Genomic DNA, 20,999 nt, shown 5'->3' with positions numbered 1-20,999 from the left:
AGTACAATTCTGATGAAATTAAGGAATGTGGTGCTTCACATCAGGAGCCATTAGGGCATTCCCCATCCCCTGACCTCCCTCCCTCAATGAATCCTTCATGGGCGGAGGGAGAAAGAGGAGGGGGAGGGACAGTGACACAATCAGCACCACCTATGAAGCAGCCTATGACAAGATTACAAAAGGCACTAGTTAAAGCTAAAAAAGAAGGACAGGATATATCTGATGTAAAAATAAATGCATACCCTGTGATTGAAGATCTTGACTCTTCAGGTCAACAAAGGAGAAGATAAACTCCTTTTGATCTGGAAAAAATTAAGCATTTGAAAAAGAATTGCACTCTTTATGGGGCTACATCATCTTATATTAAGATGTTACTAGAGAATTTGGCTTGTGAAATTTTAACCCCTAGTGATTGGAAATCTATAGCAAAGGAATGTTTAGAACCTGGATAAAACTTGTTGTAGCTTTCAGAGTATAGTGAACTCTGTATAATGCAAGGCCAATGAGATGGGCAAACTAGAGTTAATATACAAATCACCTTTGACCAACTAGCAGGTAAAGGTCAGTATGCAAAAACTTCAGCACTGATTAATTACTCCATAGCAGCATATGAGCAAATTGCTGCTGTTAATATCAAAGCATGGGGCTCCTTCCCAGGAAAAGATAGAGGGGAAACCTTCACGAAAATAGAGCTTGGTCCAAATTAACCCTTTGCTGATTTTGTGGGACATTTGCAAACAACTGTCATACGAATGATTGGAGAAAATACAGTTACAGGAATAATGATCAAACAACTTGCTAAAAAAATATTAATGAGGTTTGTAGAAGAATTATATGGGTACTACACAAAGATGCTTCTTTAGAGGAGATCATAAGATGTTGTGCTACAGTGAGCATAAATGCCTTTTATACCTAGGCTATGATGCAGAACATGGGAAGAAAGGGTTCCTCTTGGCAAGGGATTTTCAGGGAGACTTGTTGATGCTTTCAGTGTGGTAAAGTAGAGCATCTGAAAGCTCAATGTAGGCAAAGAGATAGAGTGAGAAGACAGGGTGAGAGAATAAAACCCAAAACCCTGTGTCCAAAATGCAACAAGGGCTTCCACTGGGCCTCAGAATGTAGATTGACCCAGGGAAAGGAGAGGCAGAGCCCAGTTCTAGAACCTCAAACAAAAAACAGGTGAGACATGATGGCAGCTGAGTTTATACCCAGAGAGTCTTTAGAACTTCAGGACTCTGATATGATCAGTCAGCAGAGAAGCAATCAGATGGGAGAAAGGGATTACAACAGGGGAGAATATAGGCTTTTTAACTCAACAGAAGAGCAGTGTCCAGTGTGAGCAGCTCTAATGTAATTGCTTGGTGATGAGGAGAGATCTAGAAAGTGGTGAATGGAAGGGACTAAATAGGTTAACTGCTTTGGTGAGACGGTTTGCTTGTATTTCTACACAGAGAGAAGGAATCAGATGGGTGCCAACAAACACCTTGAAAGAGACTGAAAAAGAGACTCAAAACAAAGGAGAAGACCTAAGATTCAGTGTAAAGCATGTAAGCTGAGACAAACTCAGCCAAAGGAGGCAGAAACACATTCATTCCATTGTCCACCTTTGTGGTGGCTGGAGGCTGAAGCACAAACCCTTGGACTCAGACTCACTTCATCTCACACCACTGTGGTAGCCTATCCTCTTGTATTTTCTCCACTGAAACAAAGTCCCATCTGAAGGCCATGAGAAAGTTAACTGAGCACCAGGCGAAGGAGACAATAAAGACTTTTGGACTTTAACACCTGGCTATTCTTGCGGTGATTACTCAAATGAAAAGAAGGCTATCCCAAAGACCTCCAGAAAACCAAGGAGAACATTACACTTAGCTTACATTAGGTTTATGTCTGATGATATAGATTTTAAGAAAGAAAATAATATTATACAATTATTCAGTGAAGCAGAACTTTAAGAGACATTATTTAAAAATATAAAAGATATCAGATGTGATTTCTAAATGTTCCACAAATAGTGATATAATTAAAAAGCAAGACAAAGAATTAAAGGTTTGATGAAAAGAGCTATAGTTTTCCATTTGCTGAATCTTCATAAATCATGTTAGAATAAAAATAACTGTTTTAAGAATACACATATGCTAAAATGATTTACTTGCAACAAAGAAAGAAATAACTCAGCCTTTGGTCCTCGTAGTCATCTTTGGAGTTGCTCCTTTCATATCAGTAGCTAACATAGTAACCAAAGGTATAGAAATAAACTCCTATAAAAGTATTTCAACCTTTAAAAAAGTTGTCAGACATTAGATAAAATTGTAAAAACAAAGTAGAGAAAAAGGTAAATAAAAATAATATTAAAACAGGGAGGTAATATTCCCTGTCCTGTTTGAGAGCCAATATGAAGATTTATGGAGAGGCAAAATAAGAAATAAAATGATAAATGGAAGTGAAGTTGTTTTTATGTTGCCTTTTCTGGAGTAGGTCTCATATTTGCATTTCATGAGCTCAGCAAGAGCTTCATCTTACATCTGGCTTCTAAAACAAATACTGATTAATTTATAAATATGCACATCATATTTAGATATCTAGCAGTTCAAAGTTCTCACCATCTTCTTTGGTACGAGTGAATATCTGTTCGCTTCTGACCCCATCTCCAGCTCTGGTAAATGCCAACACCTGAATGCTGTAGTTGGTGTATTTTTCTAGCCCATCTAGCTCCAGGGAAGGCTGTGTAGTAGTAACATTTTTAATTTCTCCCAGCTCTGGGGAAGGAAAAAAAAACACAAACCAGGCAGCTATTGTTATTGGCAATCACTATTTTTGCCCTTCTTTGTACTTATTGTCTAGTTGTGTAGAGAATATACCCACCTGTCACACATTTAAATTACATAGAAGGGGTAATGCACATTCATTAGATAATGATGAGTGCCATGTAGCAATTTGGAAAAGAGAATTTGCATACCAATTGCCTCAGAACATTTGGCAGAAAAATAGACATAAAAAAATAGAGCATTGCACTCAAAATAGAGTGTTACAAACCAATTTCAGTACTACAGTAGTCAATGCTTGGACCATATCTCTATTGTGATTGCCTAAAGAGACAATAAACAGGTATGAATTCAAATGGAATTGGATTGACACAATGCATTATTTTTTTCATTTTGAAAAAAAAATTTTATGTGTGTATTTGTTATGTCATTGTAATTCCTCTAATATCTTTTTTTGCTAACCATCCCAGAGAGATATTTTAAAAAGAATGATAAATAGGAAAAATCAGCTTAACAGATTAATACTTCAACAGAGTCCAAAAATATGTTGAATATACAACATTTTTGGAACTCCCATCTCTGCAAAAGGGAAAGAGAACATCTGCCTTGGAACCATGCTTGTTCTTTATAATTTTGCAGCATTGAATTTTGGTTTTATGTTTATGTTTTTTTCCATTTCCAATTAGTGACATTATGTATTGTTTTCTTTGTTCTGCTTACTGTCCTCTTTCTCAGGTCATATAGATATTTCCATGCATCCTTGTATTCCTCTCATCCATTATTTATTTTTTGAAATATATAATATTTTATTTCCCCCCAATTACATGATAAAAACAATTTTAGATCATTAACTAGATTTATGGGGTAGGAGTGAAAGGAGTTTCTGATATTTATAGTAGATAGTCTCAGTATCTAGAGTTCCTAACATAGTTGAAATCATAGATTAAAACTAAGTAAGAGATAGAGTCAGAGAAAGGGAGAGAGAAACCAATACATTACACACACACACACACACACACACACACACACACACACACACGCATGCACACACACACACAAAAGTGTGTATATATATAAAAATATATATCTGAAAAACATGAAATAACCAATGAAAACCATGTAATACTGGAAAATTTTAAAACACATGAGTTAAATATAGCAATTCTAATAATAATAAATTCTATAATCAATCAGAAGAAACACTTTTAAATATAAAGGAAAAAAATTCAAATAACATATTCTATGCTCTCCTGAAACAAGATATTGTGTTCTGAAAAGCAAAGGAGCCCCAAATACAACTCAAAATGAACTATGCAACCCTTAAATATGGGCCTAATCATTAATTAAAAAGGTGAGTATTCAAATCTTTTAAAAAGGTGCTTGAAATAATCTATAAGGCAAAACAAATTTGAGTAGATTATTTGTATTGCAAACTCCATTTCACACCTCCTACAATTTACAGCAATGAAAAGGCAGTAAATAAATAGATCAAAGGAAGTACAAGAAACAAAATAAGTAACTCCAGGGAAAATAAAAATAAAACTAAAAATTGTAAGAAAACGACACTTATGGAGTTAACAACAATAATACTAGCAGTAAAAACAGAAAAATAACAAAACACTCTTTAGGAGATGTCTTTCTAAGAAGACACAAGGAGGCAATGGGGAAAACAAGACTCAAAATACCTCACCACAGATGAATCAATATATTTGTGGGAATAAACTAAAGAGTTGCAGGACACATAAATGTTAAGAAAAAAAAGAAAAGTATGGAGGGGAATAAGTAATTTATCCTAATCAAGCAGATGGTTAATAACAAAAGGAAAATAACTTATATTTTCCCTTTTATCATTTTTTTTAAAAAAAAATTAAAACTTAAACAGAAACAGAAAAAAAACACTGTAACATTCACAGCAGAATATACAAGGGAATTAAATATGTAACAATAAATTTCCATTTCAAGAAAGTATATAAAATAATAAAATACATTGTATTCAAAACTGCACATCTTTTCTTTGCTTCCTTTTATTCCTTCTGTATCCCTTTCCTATTAAACATTATACTTATTTTATTCTTGTTAATCTAAACACCCTTCTTTACCTGGTCTAATTCTATTCCCTTCCCCTCTTATTTCTTTATACATTTTTAGGGTGCTATCCCCTTCTTGATATACCTATATATATGCTCTATCTATATCTATGTTCATATCTACATCTATATCTATGTCTTCCTCTTTAACCCCTTCCTAATTTGACTAGAATTTCAAAATTACCAGTCCTCCTTCCCTCCCACCTATCTATTTTCTCCATTGGTTCTTGCTATTGAACTTCATTCAGATAGCATAATTATTTTTGCTTTTACTGCTTTCTACATGATTTTGCTTTTTAGAATCATGTACTATGCAACTCTACCTCATTTTTTTTACTACCCACTTATTAATGACTATCTTAGAGAGATAGTTTACAATTTCACGGATAAAACATAAACAGTTTGTTCTCATCGAACACCTTGAAATTAGTCTTTGATGATGACTCTTTTATGTTAAATTTTCTATTGAGTTTAGTTTTTTTGGCAACAAAATCTTGAAATCTGAGAGTTTATTGAATGTTTACTTTTTTTTTCATTGAATATGTACTTAATTTTGCTGAATATAATATTTTCAGTCACAACCCTAGGTTTTTTGGTTGTCCATAGATACTGTATTCCAGGACCTGCACTCTTTTATTATAGCCACTGGTAGTCTTATGTGACTATAATTGTAGTTTCAGCATATTTGAATTATTGTATTGTTGCTGTTGCTTATAAAATTTCCTCTTTGATTTGGGACTTTCAAAATTTAGTAATGATGTTTCTGTATGTTTTCCTTTTCCTTCTTTTTCCTATGTTTTCCTTTCCTTTCTCTTTCAGGTAGTGATTCGTGGATTTTTCTTTCTATGTCTACTTTTCCTTTTTATTCCATCATATTAAGATGATTTTCTTTGATTATTTCTTGTATTATTATATAAAAGTTCTTTTTTTTGGGTCAAAGGTTTCAATAGTCCAATTATTCTCATGTTTTCTCTTTTTGATTTGTTCTCTAGATCTATTGTTTTTCTTATGGAATGCTTCACATTCTCTTTGATTCTTTTCATTCTTTATAATTTGTTTTACTATTTCTTGGTCTCATAACTTCATTGGCTTCCCCTTACACAATGTTCTATATTCTCTTAAAAAAAGAATAGAAGTGGCACAAGGAGAAATGGAAACAGTTGGAAATGATAGTGGGGAATCTCCCATTAAGGGTGAAAAATGTTCCAAGGAAGAGCACTTTAAAGGGGATATAAATTTTCTAAAATGGATTTAATCCATCGGGATTTGGTGCTTATAGAGATCAGTACTTCTGATAGTATTATATCTCTGTGGACAGCATCTTACTTCAGGAGAAGGGGAGTCAGAGCTACCGGGAACAATGGGCACCCAAAAGAGTGAGAATGTTGACCATATGGCAATTTTAAAATAATTGTAGTTTTTCACAGTTCTACCAACAATGTACTAATACATAATCTTCCTATATCCCTTCTAACATTGACTATTCTAATATTTTGTCATCTTTTCCAATTTTAAATACATGAAATGAAACTTTGGAGTTGTTTTGATTTATCTTTCTCTTATTAGTAATAATATGAAAATTCTTTCATCTCTCTTGTAATCAGTTAAAATTCTTAAGAACTTTTTGTTCATATATCTGTATACATATTATATATACATATAATCTGTAACAAATGTGCTTATATGAACATCTGTCTACATTATGAATTATGAATATGCATTCTCTTTCAACACAAAATTATATTTTGATAGATAAGTAGCCAAAGGATATGCAAAAAAGTATTTTGAAAAGAATTTCAAACTATTAACCCCATTTGAAAGAATGCTCTAAATTAGTAATAGGAGAAATGCAAATGAAAAAAAAATCACCTTATATACTGCAAATTGACAAAGATAGCCAAAGATGAAAATTGTCAGATTTGAAGGGGCTGTAGCAATGTGGAGATACACCAGTGTAGTTATTCTTAAAGTTTTTGGTCTCAGGATCTTTTATATTCTTCAAAATTGTTTTGACTCTGCCTTAAAGACCTTTTTTTGTTGTTGGTTACATCTATCAATGAAGAAATTAGAATGTCTTAATGTTATTATGAAAATAGTTTTCAAATTGTGGACTTCATAGTCTCAGAGATAGTTAGCAGTCCTTGGAAAGCTACTGCTCAAGTGCATTATTAGTGGAGTTGTACAACTATTTTGGAAAGTTATTTGGAGTTAAAAAATAAAGCAGCTAAAATACCCATAACTTTTGATCTTGTGGTTCAACTATTAGGATAATAATAAAAACAACAGCAACAACATTTTATATAGAACTTCAAGAATTTCAAAATGTTTTACAAATACCTTATTTATTCTCAAAAGAAGTTTGGAAGGTAAGTGCAATTATTATGCTTATTTTCAGATAAGGAAACTGAAGCAGGCAGAAGTTGTGACTTGACCAGGTATTTTTATGAACGGATGCAAAAACAAGTAAGTTAAACCAAGAAGCAAAATTATAAAAATAAACCTGACTCCAAGTAGACACTTCCCCCAATTCCTTTGTAGAGGTGGGAAGGCCATGAGTATGATACAATACACATCTTTTTAGATTTTTTCAATATATTGGGTTTTTTTATGATTTTCTGCTTATTTAAAATATTATTGTTTTATATTGTATGATTCCTTGGAAGGGATAGAGAAGGGAAAATTTGGTAATGTAAAACAGATGACATTAAAAAAAACTAAGAGAAAATATAAATTATTATTGAAAGACAGACATGCAAGAGATGTCAAATTAGAAGTTTAATATTTTCAGTGCAAAAAATAATGGGAATAATAAAGCCTTTGATGACATGATTCTTTAAAATAGAATATTAACAGTTGTATATAGGAAATACTTAAATGTTTGTTGATTGATGTTTAACTTGACTTGGTCTACAGATTATGTGGATTCTTTTTGTAACATCTTCAGTATTCTAGTCACATTCTCTTACCTCCATCCAAGAGATTAGCCCAGTATATCACTCTGAATCCTTGGAGAATTCCATTCAAGGCTTCTTTGGCAAGTGTTGACCAGGTTATGGATATGGTTTCTGGTGATGTAGCTATGGCTTGGACATTCTCTGGAGGGTAACTGGGCACTGAAATAAAAAATGAAAAAAAAGGAATAAATTGTAGTCTAAAGATAAAGATGAAAAGGTTGTCATTATTTCTCAGCATAAACACATGTTCTTACACCTTTATAAAATGGTTTTTATATTGTTATCGTACCAATGTCTGCTTGATTGATTTTATCTCTATGCTTCTTACCTACTTTATTTTTCAGAAGGGCATTCTTTTTTTTATTAGTTGAAGTGAATTTAAGACTAATTCAAGACCTTAATTTTTGTATTATTGAATTCTGTATTATTGTAATTTAATATGTATGACACTTGTCTTCTGCAGCATATATTCACCATATTTTATCATAGTATACATACTCTTGCCCATATAGCCCTTAACCTTCCCAGCCAATTAACTTCATCCTCATATCTTCATATACATATGTTGCTTTCTTTGCCTTCAGTTTATATTTGTGTTTTTGTTGGAAAGAGAGGGCAGGGGATCATTACCTGGGCAATTATACACACTTCAAAGATCTAGAATTATTTTCTCCTGCTATTAGAAGTAATTATGTTATTTCCCCTAACATATTCTTGACATTATATTTTTTCCAGGAAATATAGCAACATTATTTATTAAATGTGTATGTTAATAAAATAAGCTTTTAATAAAAACCTAAGATACATTAAGCATGCTCTATAAACTAGTGAAAGTAAGAGACAAGGAAATTTTAATATACTTTTTAATAGTAACTCCTTTTCTATAAATACCATTTCTGATAATTTAAGATATAACTAGTCATTTTACTCCTCAAAATTAGACATACATAGTTCACTTTATACAGAAGTAATTAGAGGTTTAAAATAACTAGCTATTTGCTCCTTTTAATATCAAATACCCATTTACTGATATTATTAGCCTATACATATCTTTTTGTTCCATCAGTATTGACACAGCATGACAGAATGCACAGAGAATTGGCTGTCAAGTCAGGATTCAATTCCAGCTTATGACACATACTGATTCTGTGACATTGGACGAGTCATTTAAATTCTCAAGCAACATTCTAAGACTATACATTTCGGAAAAGGGGGGGGGCAATCTTCAGTGGTAGAAAAATTTTCCTCATCAGGTATTGTTCCTAAAATTGTGTCTTCAAAATCTAACACTAACTATGTATTTCTGGATACTTCTACTAAATTTAAAGTGCTTACAGCAGTTTGGTATCTTATATTCAAATTCTATTTTACTATTGATGTTTTGATGTTCTATCATCTGAATTAATATTCCTGAACACCAGAGGGAGATGCATCTTGTGTGATACAATCTATGAAGTTTTAGTAAGATGAAATAATCTTATTTTATAAAATAGTTACCAAAAATCCTCTTTTAAAATGGACATGGAGTATTCTTATATTTGTAAAGCAGATTATCTTGTTATATGCTTGGTAACCACTTTCAGGCACAGAAAGAGACAGAGAACTTCACATGAGAAGATGCAAATCTAATATTTTAAATGAAATAGAGCAACTCAAAGACAGAAAAATGTCTTTACAAACAAGTATTATCAGAGTTGTGACCAAACCACAATGTAACTCTATGATGAAATAAAACATCTCCCATTTATACACTCCTTTGTTAATAATATGAGTCTATTTTTCCTCCAGAGAAGTCAACATAAACCCAGTAGGCATAAGCACAAGAGGAAAACTAGACTGCTAATTAAATATAACAGTAAGATGAGACAAAAAAAATACCTGTTGCTCTTTAGAGAAGAAAAACAATTAACTTCATTACTGGCTTGCAATAGCCAATCAACTAGAAGCACATACCATCCTCTAGGGTAGTGGTAATGATTTCCTGAGAAGAAGGTCCTGTTCCAGCCTGGTTGCATGCCTGTACCACAAGGCCATACTGAGTGAATTTATTTAGGTTGTCAAGAGTATAAATTTCACTGTCTCCAGTGGTATCAATGCTGATAATGTTGAACTGGAAGTTGCCTCCTGTGCTATATTCCCGGTAACCTATCTGGTAGCCTCGAATAATGCCATTTTGCAAGTGTTTCTTTGGAGCCTAAATAGGAAAGAAAAGATAATACTCAAAATAGCTAGAGATGAAATCAACACCTATCCAGAACTTCCAGTCTTAAAAAAGGAATAAAGGTGAAATTGCAGCTACCTTCTATAATAATCTTCAGTGATAATCAGATTGCTACCTAACTCCTATGTACAATGTTAAATAAACAGGAATGCTAATTTTTTAGGACATAATTAGTACCAAGTTAAAAAGATGATACTCCAAGAATATCTAGAATACTCTCTTAAACCTGTAGAAGGGATTAAGGGGAAAGAGTGATACCTCTCAAGTTTTTGAAGGAGTGTTATATAGAATGAGAGTTAGCATGCAACATTGCCTATCTTACAGTCAGGAAGACCCAGGTTTAAGTTCTGCCACACAGTCATCCCAGTTAAGTCCATTAGACTTAGTGCTCAGGCAAGGGGGAGTTGTGGTTAAGTTGTTACCAACATTCGTGGAAGGACTTTTTATACTGTTATTCTTTAATACTTATAAAACCAGAGATTTAGGATACACTAATCCCATATGTCTCAAACATGTGGAACTGATTTGGAGTTTTTCTTCTTTTCATAGAAGAACACTACAAGGAATAATGGGTAAGGTTGCAAAGAGGCCAATTTTTATTCAATGTAATGAAAAATTTCTTAAAATTTAAAGTAGTCTGAAAGTGGAATGAATTGTTTCAGAACATAGAACATAGAAAGATTCTCTCTCACCAGAAGTCTTCAGGTAGAGACTAGATGTCTATTGGTTAAAGAGATTTTAGAGGTTAGTCCTATGTTTTTGAATGTTAGACTAGTTGAACTTTGGGCCTTTTCCAACAACTGAGATAATACAAGATATTGTTACACTACATCAATTAATTTCCCCCCCAAATTGAAGAACTGTCATACAATAGTTTATATTCACAATGCTATGATAAAAAAATCTATTAAGCAAATTGACAGAAAATACTACTTAAAATAAAATTATTTTAGAACTACTCTTAGTAGAAAAACAATAGCTACACTAAAAGAAAATATTTGTCTATTCAATCAACAGACATGTACTGTATTACAAACTATGTCTCTAGAACCATCAAAGAAAAAAAAAACTTATTATTTGATTGAGGATATAAACTTAACTACTAAAACAATAGAAGTTAAAAAATAGCAATATCTATGTGGCTGAGATTGTCAGAGAAGATGTAATGAGATTTGAGTCAGTCAAAGAGAATGAGTAGGATTTAAATAATCATAGGAGAGGAGGAAGGAAATTCAGGCAATATGGAGAAAATATTGAGATGGAGAAAGTGATAGAATTATCTTCTATTATACCTATCCCTCAAAAAGATAGTTAATGCAATTATCTAAAATTTTAGTTGTTTAGAAGAAGAAACACAATACTCCAAAACTAAGAAGGTTTTTGATTTATAAGGCCAAAGTATTGCACAAGTGGGATAGATAGGTGGCACAATGGATTGAGTGCCAAGTCTGGAAAGGTATCTTTTCTCCTTCTTATTAGGTGAAAATATAGTCTCAATACCTCCTGATTTTCAAGAAGAGTGAAGATATGATTCTTGTTGCTTATTTGTGTTAAAATGAACAAAAAAGTGAGGCCTTTCATAAATTTTTCTTGTAATCTCTACATTTTCAGTTATGCTACTGCTTTAACATTACAAATTTTGCTCTTGGATATTTAAAAAGCAGTTACCTATTTTAAATTAGTCATGCTTTCACTGTCAGTTTTAATGTCCCAGCTAGCTCTCTAGAGGTCCTCTGAATGGGCCTTGGTTTCAGCAGAATAATCACCACAAGAATAGTCAGGAATAAAGTCCAAAATATTTATTATCTCCTTCACAGTCTGGGGCCTCACTACCTTTCTGGGAGACCTTCAGATGGGCCTTGGTCTTAGTGGAGAAATGAAGGAGACAGGACAGCCACTACGAGGGTCTTTGTCTTCGAGTTTGAGCTCCAGCCTCCAGCCTCCAGTCCTCTGTCTTCTCTGTCTATCTCTGAGTCTGTCTTTCTTCCCAGATCTCTTAGTTCTTATATACTCTATTATAAGTACATCTTCATAGGTGTCAATCTTGTAGAATCGGTATCAACTTGTAGAACTATATATAGTTATATAGATATACATATATATATGTATATCTATCTATCTATCTACATGTACTTAGTACGTGTAAACTGGAGAATCATTATCTCAATTCCACTGAGTTAATACCTCATTATAAGATTACTTGTTTCAAGTACACTTGGCCTTCTATAGTCAGTGAATAAAAGTAATACATATTTTCATATTATGAGCATTTAGACAGATACTGTTTAATGTAGTCCAACCAGTATGATACAGAATAATGTATTTCACTTCAACATTAATTAAGCAATGAACTATATACTGTTGGTCCTGGGGAATCTAAAAATACATTAAACAAAACTGCTGAGTTATAGTAAGAGTTGGGTAATTAGAGCTTTGTCCAGTATACCAAATTCAAAGAGTTATGAACTAAGTTCATAACTTAGAATATATGAATAATACTTGTCTTTCAGGAAAACTATATCTCTTATTTCTTATTAGCTAGGTAACAAAAGATACTCCAGATGTCAAGGCAAGGAGGAATAGAACAAAATCAGGAGAAACAGAGTTATCCAGTTTGTAATGAAGAGAATGCATTCCATGAAGAGAACTGCATGAAAATAAGTGATTCAAAATAAGATTGAGCAATTAGTTGTAGACAGATTGCAGAGGGTTTTAAATGATCTCTCTCTCTCTCTCTCTCTCTCTCTCTCTCTCTCTCTCTCTCACACACACACACACACACACACACACACACACACATATTTACTTTTTTTTGGATATATGAGTAAAACAACCATATTAGCATATTAGAAAGATTATTCTGGCAACAATATTCAGAATGAACTAGTTGCAAGAGGAGGGGATTATATATTTTAGATGAAATGAGTGCCATGACCAAAGTGACTTAGGTGGGGTAAAGACAAACTCAAATATATTACAGGGTAGAAAATATTGGAATAGACAGCAAAGCAAGTATGTAGAAGGAGAGAATAAAGTATCAAAGGTGATTCTAAGCTTTTAAGCCTGAGAGAATGAGTAAAATCACTAACAAAGGTAGAAAAGTTATGTATGGGGAGGAGGTGAGGAATTACTTTGTTATCTCATCTAAGACTCAAAAGTTTCCTGTTATTTTTCATACTAGATTAATTACTAAAAAGAAGAATTTTAAACAAGGTTAGATTTTTTGAGAGTAGTAATAACTGGAAACTCTTTAATGTACATTTGAAGAACACAAAATACACCTGCACTTTGAAATGAATAGATCATGGAATTTGGATTTCAAAATAATCTTATATATTATATGGGTCATTGACAATCACTGGAATCAACATATTGTTTCCTATAACAGAATACAAATAAATAATGATATTTTTAGCCCTTATTTCATGTGCTTTTAAAAATTTGTTTTTCAAATTGCACATTATTCATGTTTCAAAAATTATTATTAAAATCTTTAAGGGTTTTTTTTTTGGGGGGAGGGGAAGTATTTGCATTTGACAGGTATGGTACATGAAATGTTTTATATAATAAAAAGCTAGCTAACAAATTTCACAAAGTTTAATTTCATGTATTTGTTTTTTCCAGAAACTGAAATAGAAAGTCTAGGCACTGTTAACATACTAATTCTAATAGTAATCTGTCAAAAAGTACAAAAAACATAAAGACATAATAACCAATTTCCAGAAAACTAGAGAATTAACCAGCTGTTAGTAATAGCTTACCATCTGGGTAGTCTGGTGAGTGAAATAGGTTCTATTCCCAACCTTAGAAGTTAATTAATATAAATTTTTATCTTCAAGTTTGCTTTTTATTAGAGAAGAAAATACACTGAACATATATGGGAGACAGTACAGCACAGAGAAATGATCAGAAAGAGTACTGGATTTGGAATTTGGCAACGTGGGCTTAAATACATAATTTTGTATGTGTAATGCTGTGGAACTCCCTGAGCTTCAACTTTTAAGGCTATTCCAATTCCAAATATGTCTTCTTATGGATATGTATGTGTGATATGTATATATGTATGAACAAATAAATATATATATCTATATCAGTTTTGGTGAGAATTTTTACAGCTGCATGAAAATAGGTAGTTCATGAATCTTAAATTAGATCACTTTGAAATTATGTTATAAATTTATATTGCTGAAAAGAAAAAAACACAAATAAAAGTATATCACTGATTATCTTTGATAAGCATTTAAAATCTTTCGACCCAGGAAATTTCCCATAAGTCTGAATATATTTACTAATCCAATCCAAAATGATAGTAGCAAAGGACTGCTACCTCATATACTACTACTGAAATGATCAATGTTGATTTCATATTTTTGTTGTTGTTGTTTTATTGATTTTGGTGCTGTAATTGTCTTATGTCATGGTTCTTTATCTCTGAACTTACTTCATAGATTCAGATGGTTTGAAATGGATTAATTTTACTAACTCAGTTCTCTTTGTAAATACTGATTAACTCTTGCTTCAAGGAATTTTGCTAGTCTTGGGGGATGCATGTGAACACATTGAAGTTAGGTTTAGTAATTTTAAACCACCATGCTTTCCACCATAATCTTGCAGGTAAACGTAAATAATGAATTCTTCTTGACCACAGGAAAGAAGGAAGAAGTTGTTGCTAGCCTTCATCATCAAATTTTCATCCAATCATGTTGTACTCTGTGTCTCAGTTATGGCACAATGTCACATATATTGTTCTGTTCTTTGTTCTGTACTCCCTAAAACATATGAAAGAACATTATTCTCATTCAGAATCTCAGCTTACTGAGGAAACTGAGATCCTTTTTAATAGTAAATTAATACTTTACCAATTAAATTATTTATGATTGGAACTTTGTGCCTCAGTTTACCTGTTTCAACCCTTGTACTGCATGGATAATGCATTCAAGTTTGATTAAAAATTTTACTTGTTGATAGCCTGATTTGGAACCTACACTAACTTGCTTTTTGTTTTTTGTTTTTTAGAATTTTAGAAGGTCAGTTAGAAAGTGACACTTTTATTTTTAATAATTTTTATTTTTATATCTTCAGAGTGATTGTATGGGAAATGTGTAGACACATACATATACACAAACATGTAGAAAAATATGAAGAAGGGGTTAAAGCATTGGGATAGAAAAATTAAGAGGTAGTTATGATAGAAACAGAGTTTTTCTAATACAGAGAAATAATAGACTAAGATCACAAAATGAGATACATTTTTGGGACATGGCTAACATAAGAATTTATTTGCTTTGATAATACTAATTTTTAAATGTTTTGTTTTATTTTGGTTTTAAGTTTTAATGAGAGGGAGAGTAGGGATAGAGAAAAGATAAATTTTTGTTCAGTGGAAAAGCAAACATAGTTTTTATATTTAAAAATTTGAGGAATTAGAAGGATAAAAATACCTTCTGAGAGAAAATGATAGAGCTTACTCAAAGAATAGAATATTTTAAGCCAGAGTAAACACAGCATAAATCAATGATTCCTTGAGATATCAAAAATATTAGACTAGAACAAAAGATTAAAAAGCAGGTAAAATGTATAAAATTAAATTCAAAAACATGTAAAGTGGGAAAAAAATCAAGGAAAGAGACCTTAAGAATCAGGTCTTAAAAGAGGACTAGTTAAAATATTATAAAATATCCATATCACATTAAAAAGTCTATCAAAAAAGGAAATAAGGGATGGAGAGGAATTTCTGGATTTATAGGAAAATCCTATCAAATATTTAAATAATAATTAGTACCAATAGTACAGAAATTATTCTCAAAAAAGTTGAGAAAGAAAATACTAGAGAAGTCCCAATGCTTTTTTCCCAGGGAAAAGCAAAGCAAAAAAGAACTAGGGATCAATGAATTAATGAACTGAATTAAATAAAATCCTGTTAAGCAGACTATAGTAATTGATCCTAGAAATCATTAATTATGACCAAATTGGATTTATATCAGGTATTTTTCAGGATGGTTCAATCTTGAGAAAATAATTATTTTTCACATTAAAAACAAACCAAAAAACTCAAATTACATGATTATGAAAATCCATCCAAAAAATACATTTGATGAAGTATAACATTTTAAAAAATAAAAATCCTACAAACTATAGGCAGAAAAGAACTTTTAAAAGTGCTAAAAAGAATGTCTATTTAAAACTGAAGCAAAAGTAACATTAAATGGGGTTATACCATAAGTTTCCCAAAATCATACAGGAGTAAAACAAGGATGGCCATATGCTCCACTATTATTTCATATTTCTAGAAATGTTGACAGTAGGCAGAAATAATAACAAAAAGATAGTAGAAAGATTAAATTAAAGGCATGAAAATGAGTAAGAAGAAAGTAAAACCATTCTCCTTTGCCAATTATATCGTAATTCACTAAGAAATAATAGAGAAGAGGTAGAGCCAAAATGGCAGAGTAAAGGCAGGGACTCACCCAAGCTGTTTCCCAAGAGCATCAGAACCCACAAAAAGACAGAATGGAACAATTTTTTAAATTCAAAAACAACTTAGAAGTTTAGCAGGAAAGGTCTATTGTACCAGGATGAGACTGGAGATTAGTTTTTGAACAGGCTATATCAATACAGCCCTGATACTAGCAAGGGAGGGATGGGGTTGGGAAGCCACTGAATCATCTGTGAATGCAGTAGCAGCAACAGCAGTAATGTCACTGGGTTCTGGAGTTCTCAGTCCATAGTTAATGTGAGTGAACAACTGGTCAGAAGGAAATTACATGTGTTTCTTTGCTTGCATAAAAAGGAGATGCTATTGCTTTACCCATACTCAGTTTTTTTTTTGTTTGTTTTGTTTTTTTGCACAAAAGCCTGGAATCTTGGGCAGTGTTCCCTCCACCAACTAAAGAAAACGTTTCTTTAATAAAGAGTTAAACACTGAATAACAGGCTGAGAAAATGAGTAAACAACAGAAAAAGATTCTGACCATAAAAAGTTACTATGGTCACAAGGAAGATGAAAATACACACTCAGAAGAAGATAATGAAGTCAAAGCTCCTACCTCCAAAGCCTCAAAGTAAAATAAGAATTGGTCTCAGGCACAGAAGTCCTCAAAAAAGATTTTGAAAAGAAAGTAAGAGAAGTAAAAGAAAATAGGAAGTAATATAAGAGCAATGCAAAAAGACATACACAAAGCTAACAAGGAGAATATGTTAAAAAGCAAAATTGGCCAAATGGGAAAAGAGGTACAAAATTACTGAGGAAAATAATCCCTTAAAAATTAGAATTGGCCAAATGGAAGCTAATGACTCTATAATAAATCAAGATACAATTAAGCAAAAAAAAAAAGTAAAATACCTCTTTGGAAAAACAACTGATCTAAAAAATAGATCCAGCAGAGATAATTTAAAAATTATTGGTCTAAAACCCAAAGACCCCAGATTTTGGGATAAGTATTCACTATGTGACAAAAACTGCTGGGAAAATTGGAAAGTCGTATGGCAGAAACTAGGCAATGACCCACACATAACCCCATATATCAACATAGGATCTAAATGGGTTTATAATCTAGACATAAAGAATGATATTATAAACAAATTAGAAGAACATAGGATAGTTTACCTCAGATCTGTGGGGAATGAAGGAATTTGTGACCAAAGAAAAACTAGAGATCATTATTGATCACAACATTGATAATTTTGATTATATTGTTTAAAAAAAATTGTACAAATAAAGCTAATGCAGACAAGATTAGAAGGGAAGCAATAAACTGGGAAAACATTTTTGCATTTGTGGGTTCTAATAAAGGCCTCATTTCTAAAATATATAGAGAAGTGACTCAAATTTATGAGAATTCAAGCCATTCTCCAACTGATAAATGGTCAAAGGATACAAACAGACAATTTTCAGATGAAGAAATTGAAACTATTTCTTGTCATATGAAAAGGTATTCCAAATCACTGTTGATCAGAGAAAGGCAATTTAAGACAACTCTGAGATACCACTACATACCTCTCAGATTGGATAAGATGACAGGAAAAGATAATGATGAATATTGGAGGAGATGTGGGAAAACTGGGACACTAATACATTGTGGTGGAACTATGAAAGGATCCAACCATTCTGGAGAGCAATCTGGAACTATGCTCAAAAAGTTATCAAACTGTGCATACCTTTTGATTTATCAGCGTTTCTATTAGGCTTATATTCCAAAGGACTCTTAAAGGAAGGAAAGGGACCCACATGTGCAAAAATGTTTGTGGCAGCCTTTTTTGTAGTGGCAAGAAACTGGAAACTGAATGGATGCCCTTCAATTGGAGAATGGCTGAATAAAATATGATATATGAATGTTATGGAATATTATTGTTCTGTAAGAAACGATCAGCAGGATGATTTCAGAAAGGTCTGGAGAGACTTACATGAACTGAATTTAAGTTAAATGAGCAGAACCAGGAGATCATTATACACGGCAACAATAAGACTATACAATGATCAATTCTAATGGACATAGTTCTCTTCAACAATGAGATGATTTAAACCAGTTCCAATTGTTCAGTGATGAAAAGAGCCATGAATATCTAGAGAGAGGACTGTGGGTACTGAGTGTGTACCACAATATAACATTTTCACTCTTTGTTTTGTTGTTTGCTTGCATTTTGTTTACTTTCTCAGTTTTTTTTCCTTTTTGATCCATTTTTTTCTTCTGCAGCAAGATAATTATATACATATGTATAAATATATTGGATTTAACATATATTTTAACACATTTAACATGTATTGGAATACCTGCAATCTAGGGGAGGAGATGGGGGAAAAGGGAGAAATTTGGAATAGAAGGTTTTGCAAGGGTCAATGCTGAAAAATTACCCATGCATATGTTTTATAAATAAAAAACTTTAATAAAATTTTAAAAAAATTCATTGTCTACCTGAAAACCATTATTAACAACAGAACCTAGACATTGCCTTGCAAGAAAATATAAAGGATAACTGTCCTGATATTCTAGAAATAGAGAGTAATTCAGAAATGGAAAGAATCCACCAATTACCTTTTGAAAGAGATCCTAAGTACACACTTAGGCATATTATAGACAGATTCCAGGACTCTTAGGACAAGGAGAAAATATTGCAAGCATTCAGAAAGTCTAATATAGTGGAGCTATAATCAGGATAATACAAGATTTAGCAGCTTCTACATTAAAGAATCTGAGAACTTGGAATAGATTGTTCTGGAGAGAAACAGAGCTAGGATTTCAACCAAGATTCACCTATCTATCTATAATCCTTCAGGGGAAAAGATTGATATTCAATAAAATAAAGGACTTGATGCAAAGAACAGAAATGAATAGAAAATTTAATGATCAAAGAAGGATCCAGGGAAAGAATAAGGGATTAAGGAAGGGAAATCATAAGGGACTTAATATAGGTTAATTTGTTTTTATTACTACATAGGAAGTTGATATTTATAACTCATAAGAACTTTTAAATTATGACAATGAGAGGGAATATATGTACACACACACACATATATATAAAGGGCATAGCTGTGAATCGAATATAAAGGGAAAGTATCTTAAAAACAAGATTAAAGGTGAGAGAGAAATGTACTTGAAGAAAGGGAAAGGAAGAGATAGAATGGAAAAAGATTATCTGTCACAAAAAAGACAAGAAAAAAACTTTTACAGTGGATTAGAAGAGAGAATGGGGGGGAGGGGAAGTGAAGGAATCTTTCTCTTATCAGAATTGACTAAAAGAAGAAATAACACATACACTCCAATATGCATATAGAAATTTATCCTCCCTTTCAGGAAAGCAGGAGGGTAAGGAGATAAGAGAAGGGGATAAGGTGCTAGAATAAAGGGAATATTGGTAGAGTGATCAGTGGCAAAACACTTTTAAAGGGGTTAGGATGAAAGGAGAGAGAGAATAGAATAAATTTGGTAGGGGGATATAATTATCAATTAAATAGAAAAATAATTTTGAAATAAATTTCTCTGATGAAGGAATCATTTCTCAAATGTTTACAAACTGAGTCAAATTTATAAAAAAAGGAGCTATTTCCAAGTGTTAAATGATCAAAAGACATATAGGACTATAAAATAATGTGTAACCTTTGATCCAACATTACCATTACTAGATATGTATCCCAAAAAGAAATTTTAAAAAGTAAAACTATTTATATCAGCTCTTTTCTCAGGGCAAAGAATTGGAAATTGAGGGTGTGCCCATTAATTGGATAATTATTGAATAAATTATAATATGTGATTATAATGGAATGATATTTTTATTTAAGAAACGATGACTGGGATGCTCTTAGAAAAACTTGGAAAATCCTCCATAAGCTCATGCAAAGTGAAATATTCTCTCTCTCTGAGGTAATTGGGGTTAAATTACTTGCCCAGGATCACATAGCTAAGAAGTGTTAAGTGTCTGAGACCAGATTTGAACTCAGGTCCTTCTGATTTCAGGGCTGGTGCTCTATCCATTGTGCCACCAAGCTGCCCCTGACTTTGCTATTTTTAGCAATACTACTATTATATAACATATATTATATAATAGTATATAATACTATTCAAGACTACTCTGAAGGACTTATGACGAAAAATTCTATTTGTACCTAGAGAAAAAACTGATGTATCTAAATAGAAATTGAAACACATTTTAACTTTATTTTTCTTGAAGATTTTTTTGGAAGGGGAGTCTATGTTTTCTTCTGCACCATGATTTTTATAGAAATGTTTTGCATAACTTCACATATGCCTTCTCAATGGAAGGAGTGGTATGGCTGGAAGAGGGAGAATCTATAACTCAAAGTTTGGAAAACAAGTATAAAAAATTTGTTTTATATGTAACTAGAAAAATAAAATATTGAAAAAGAACTAATATAAAAAGGATATTATTAGAGGCAATACATTCATCAAAATTGCTGTCTACAAAAATAATTCCTCCAAATCAATAGTATTTTTATTTGGTAATGACAAAACCCAAGAAAC

At 32.1% G+C, this 20,999-nt stretch overlaps 1 protein-coding gene across 1 annotated transcript in view; it reads right to left on the bottom strand.

The window, feature by feature from the left end:
* The window catches only part of DSCAM (DS cell adhesion molecule), an 818,605-nt gene that overhangs the window by 120,359 nt on the left and 677,247 nt on the right, over positions 1 to 20,999 (bottom strand). Inside the window, exons 16-19 of the mRNA XM_051990574.1 lie at positions 14,926 to 14,942; positions 9,757 to 9,997; positions 7,816 to 7,962; positions 2,601 to 2,756 (exon numbers count right to left, since the gene is read on the bottom strand). Of these exons, the coding sequence (XP_051846534.1) occupies positions 2,601 to 2,756; positions 7,816 to 7,962; positions 9,757 to 9,997; positions 14,926 to 14,942 (561 nt within the window). The remainder of the gene's footprint in view (positions 1 to 2,600; positions 2,757 to 7,815; positions 7,963 to 9,756; positions 9,998 to 14,925; positions 14,943 to 20,999) is intronic.

The sequence above is a fragment of the Antechinus flavipes genome, chromosome 3 (genome assembly GCF_016432865.1).
Source record: "Antechinus flavipes isolate AdamAnt ecotype Samford, QLD, Australia chromosome 3, AdamAnt_v2, whole genome shotgun sequence".
Taxonomy (NCBI): domain Eukaryota; kingdom Metazoa; phylum Chordata; class Mammalia; order Dasyuromorphia; family Dasyuridae; genus Antechinus; species Antechinus flavipes.
Note: the sequence above shows the minus strand (reverse complement) of the source record. Positions and strands in the feature narration are given on the sequence as shown.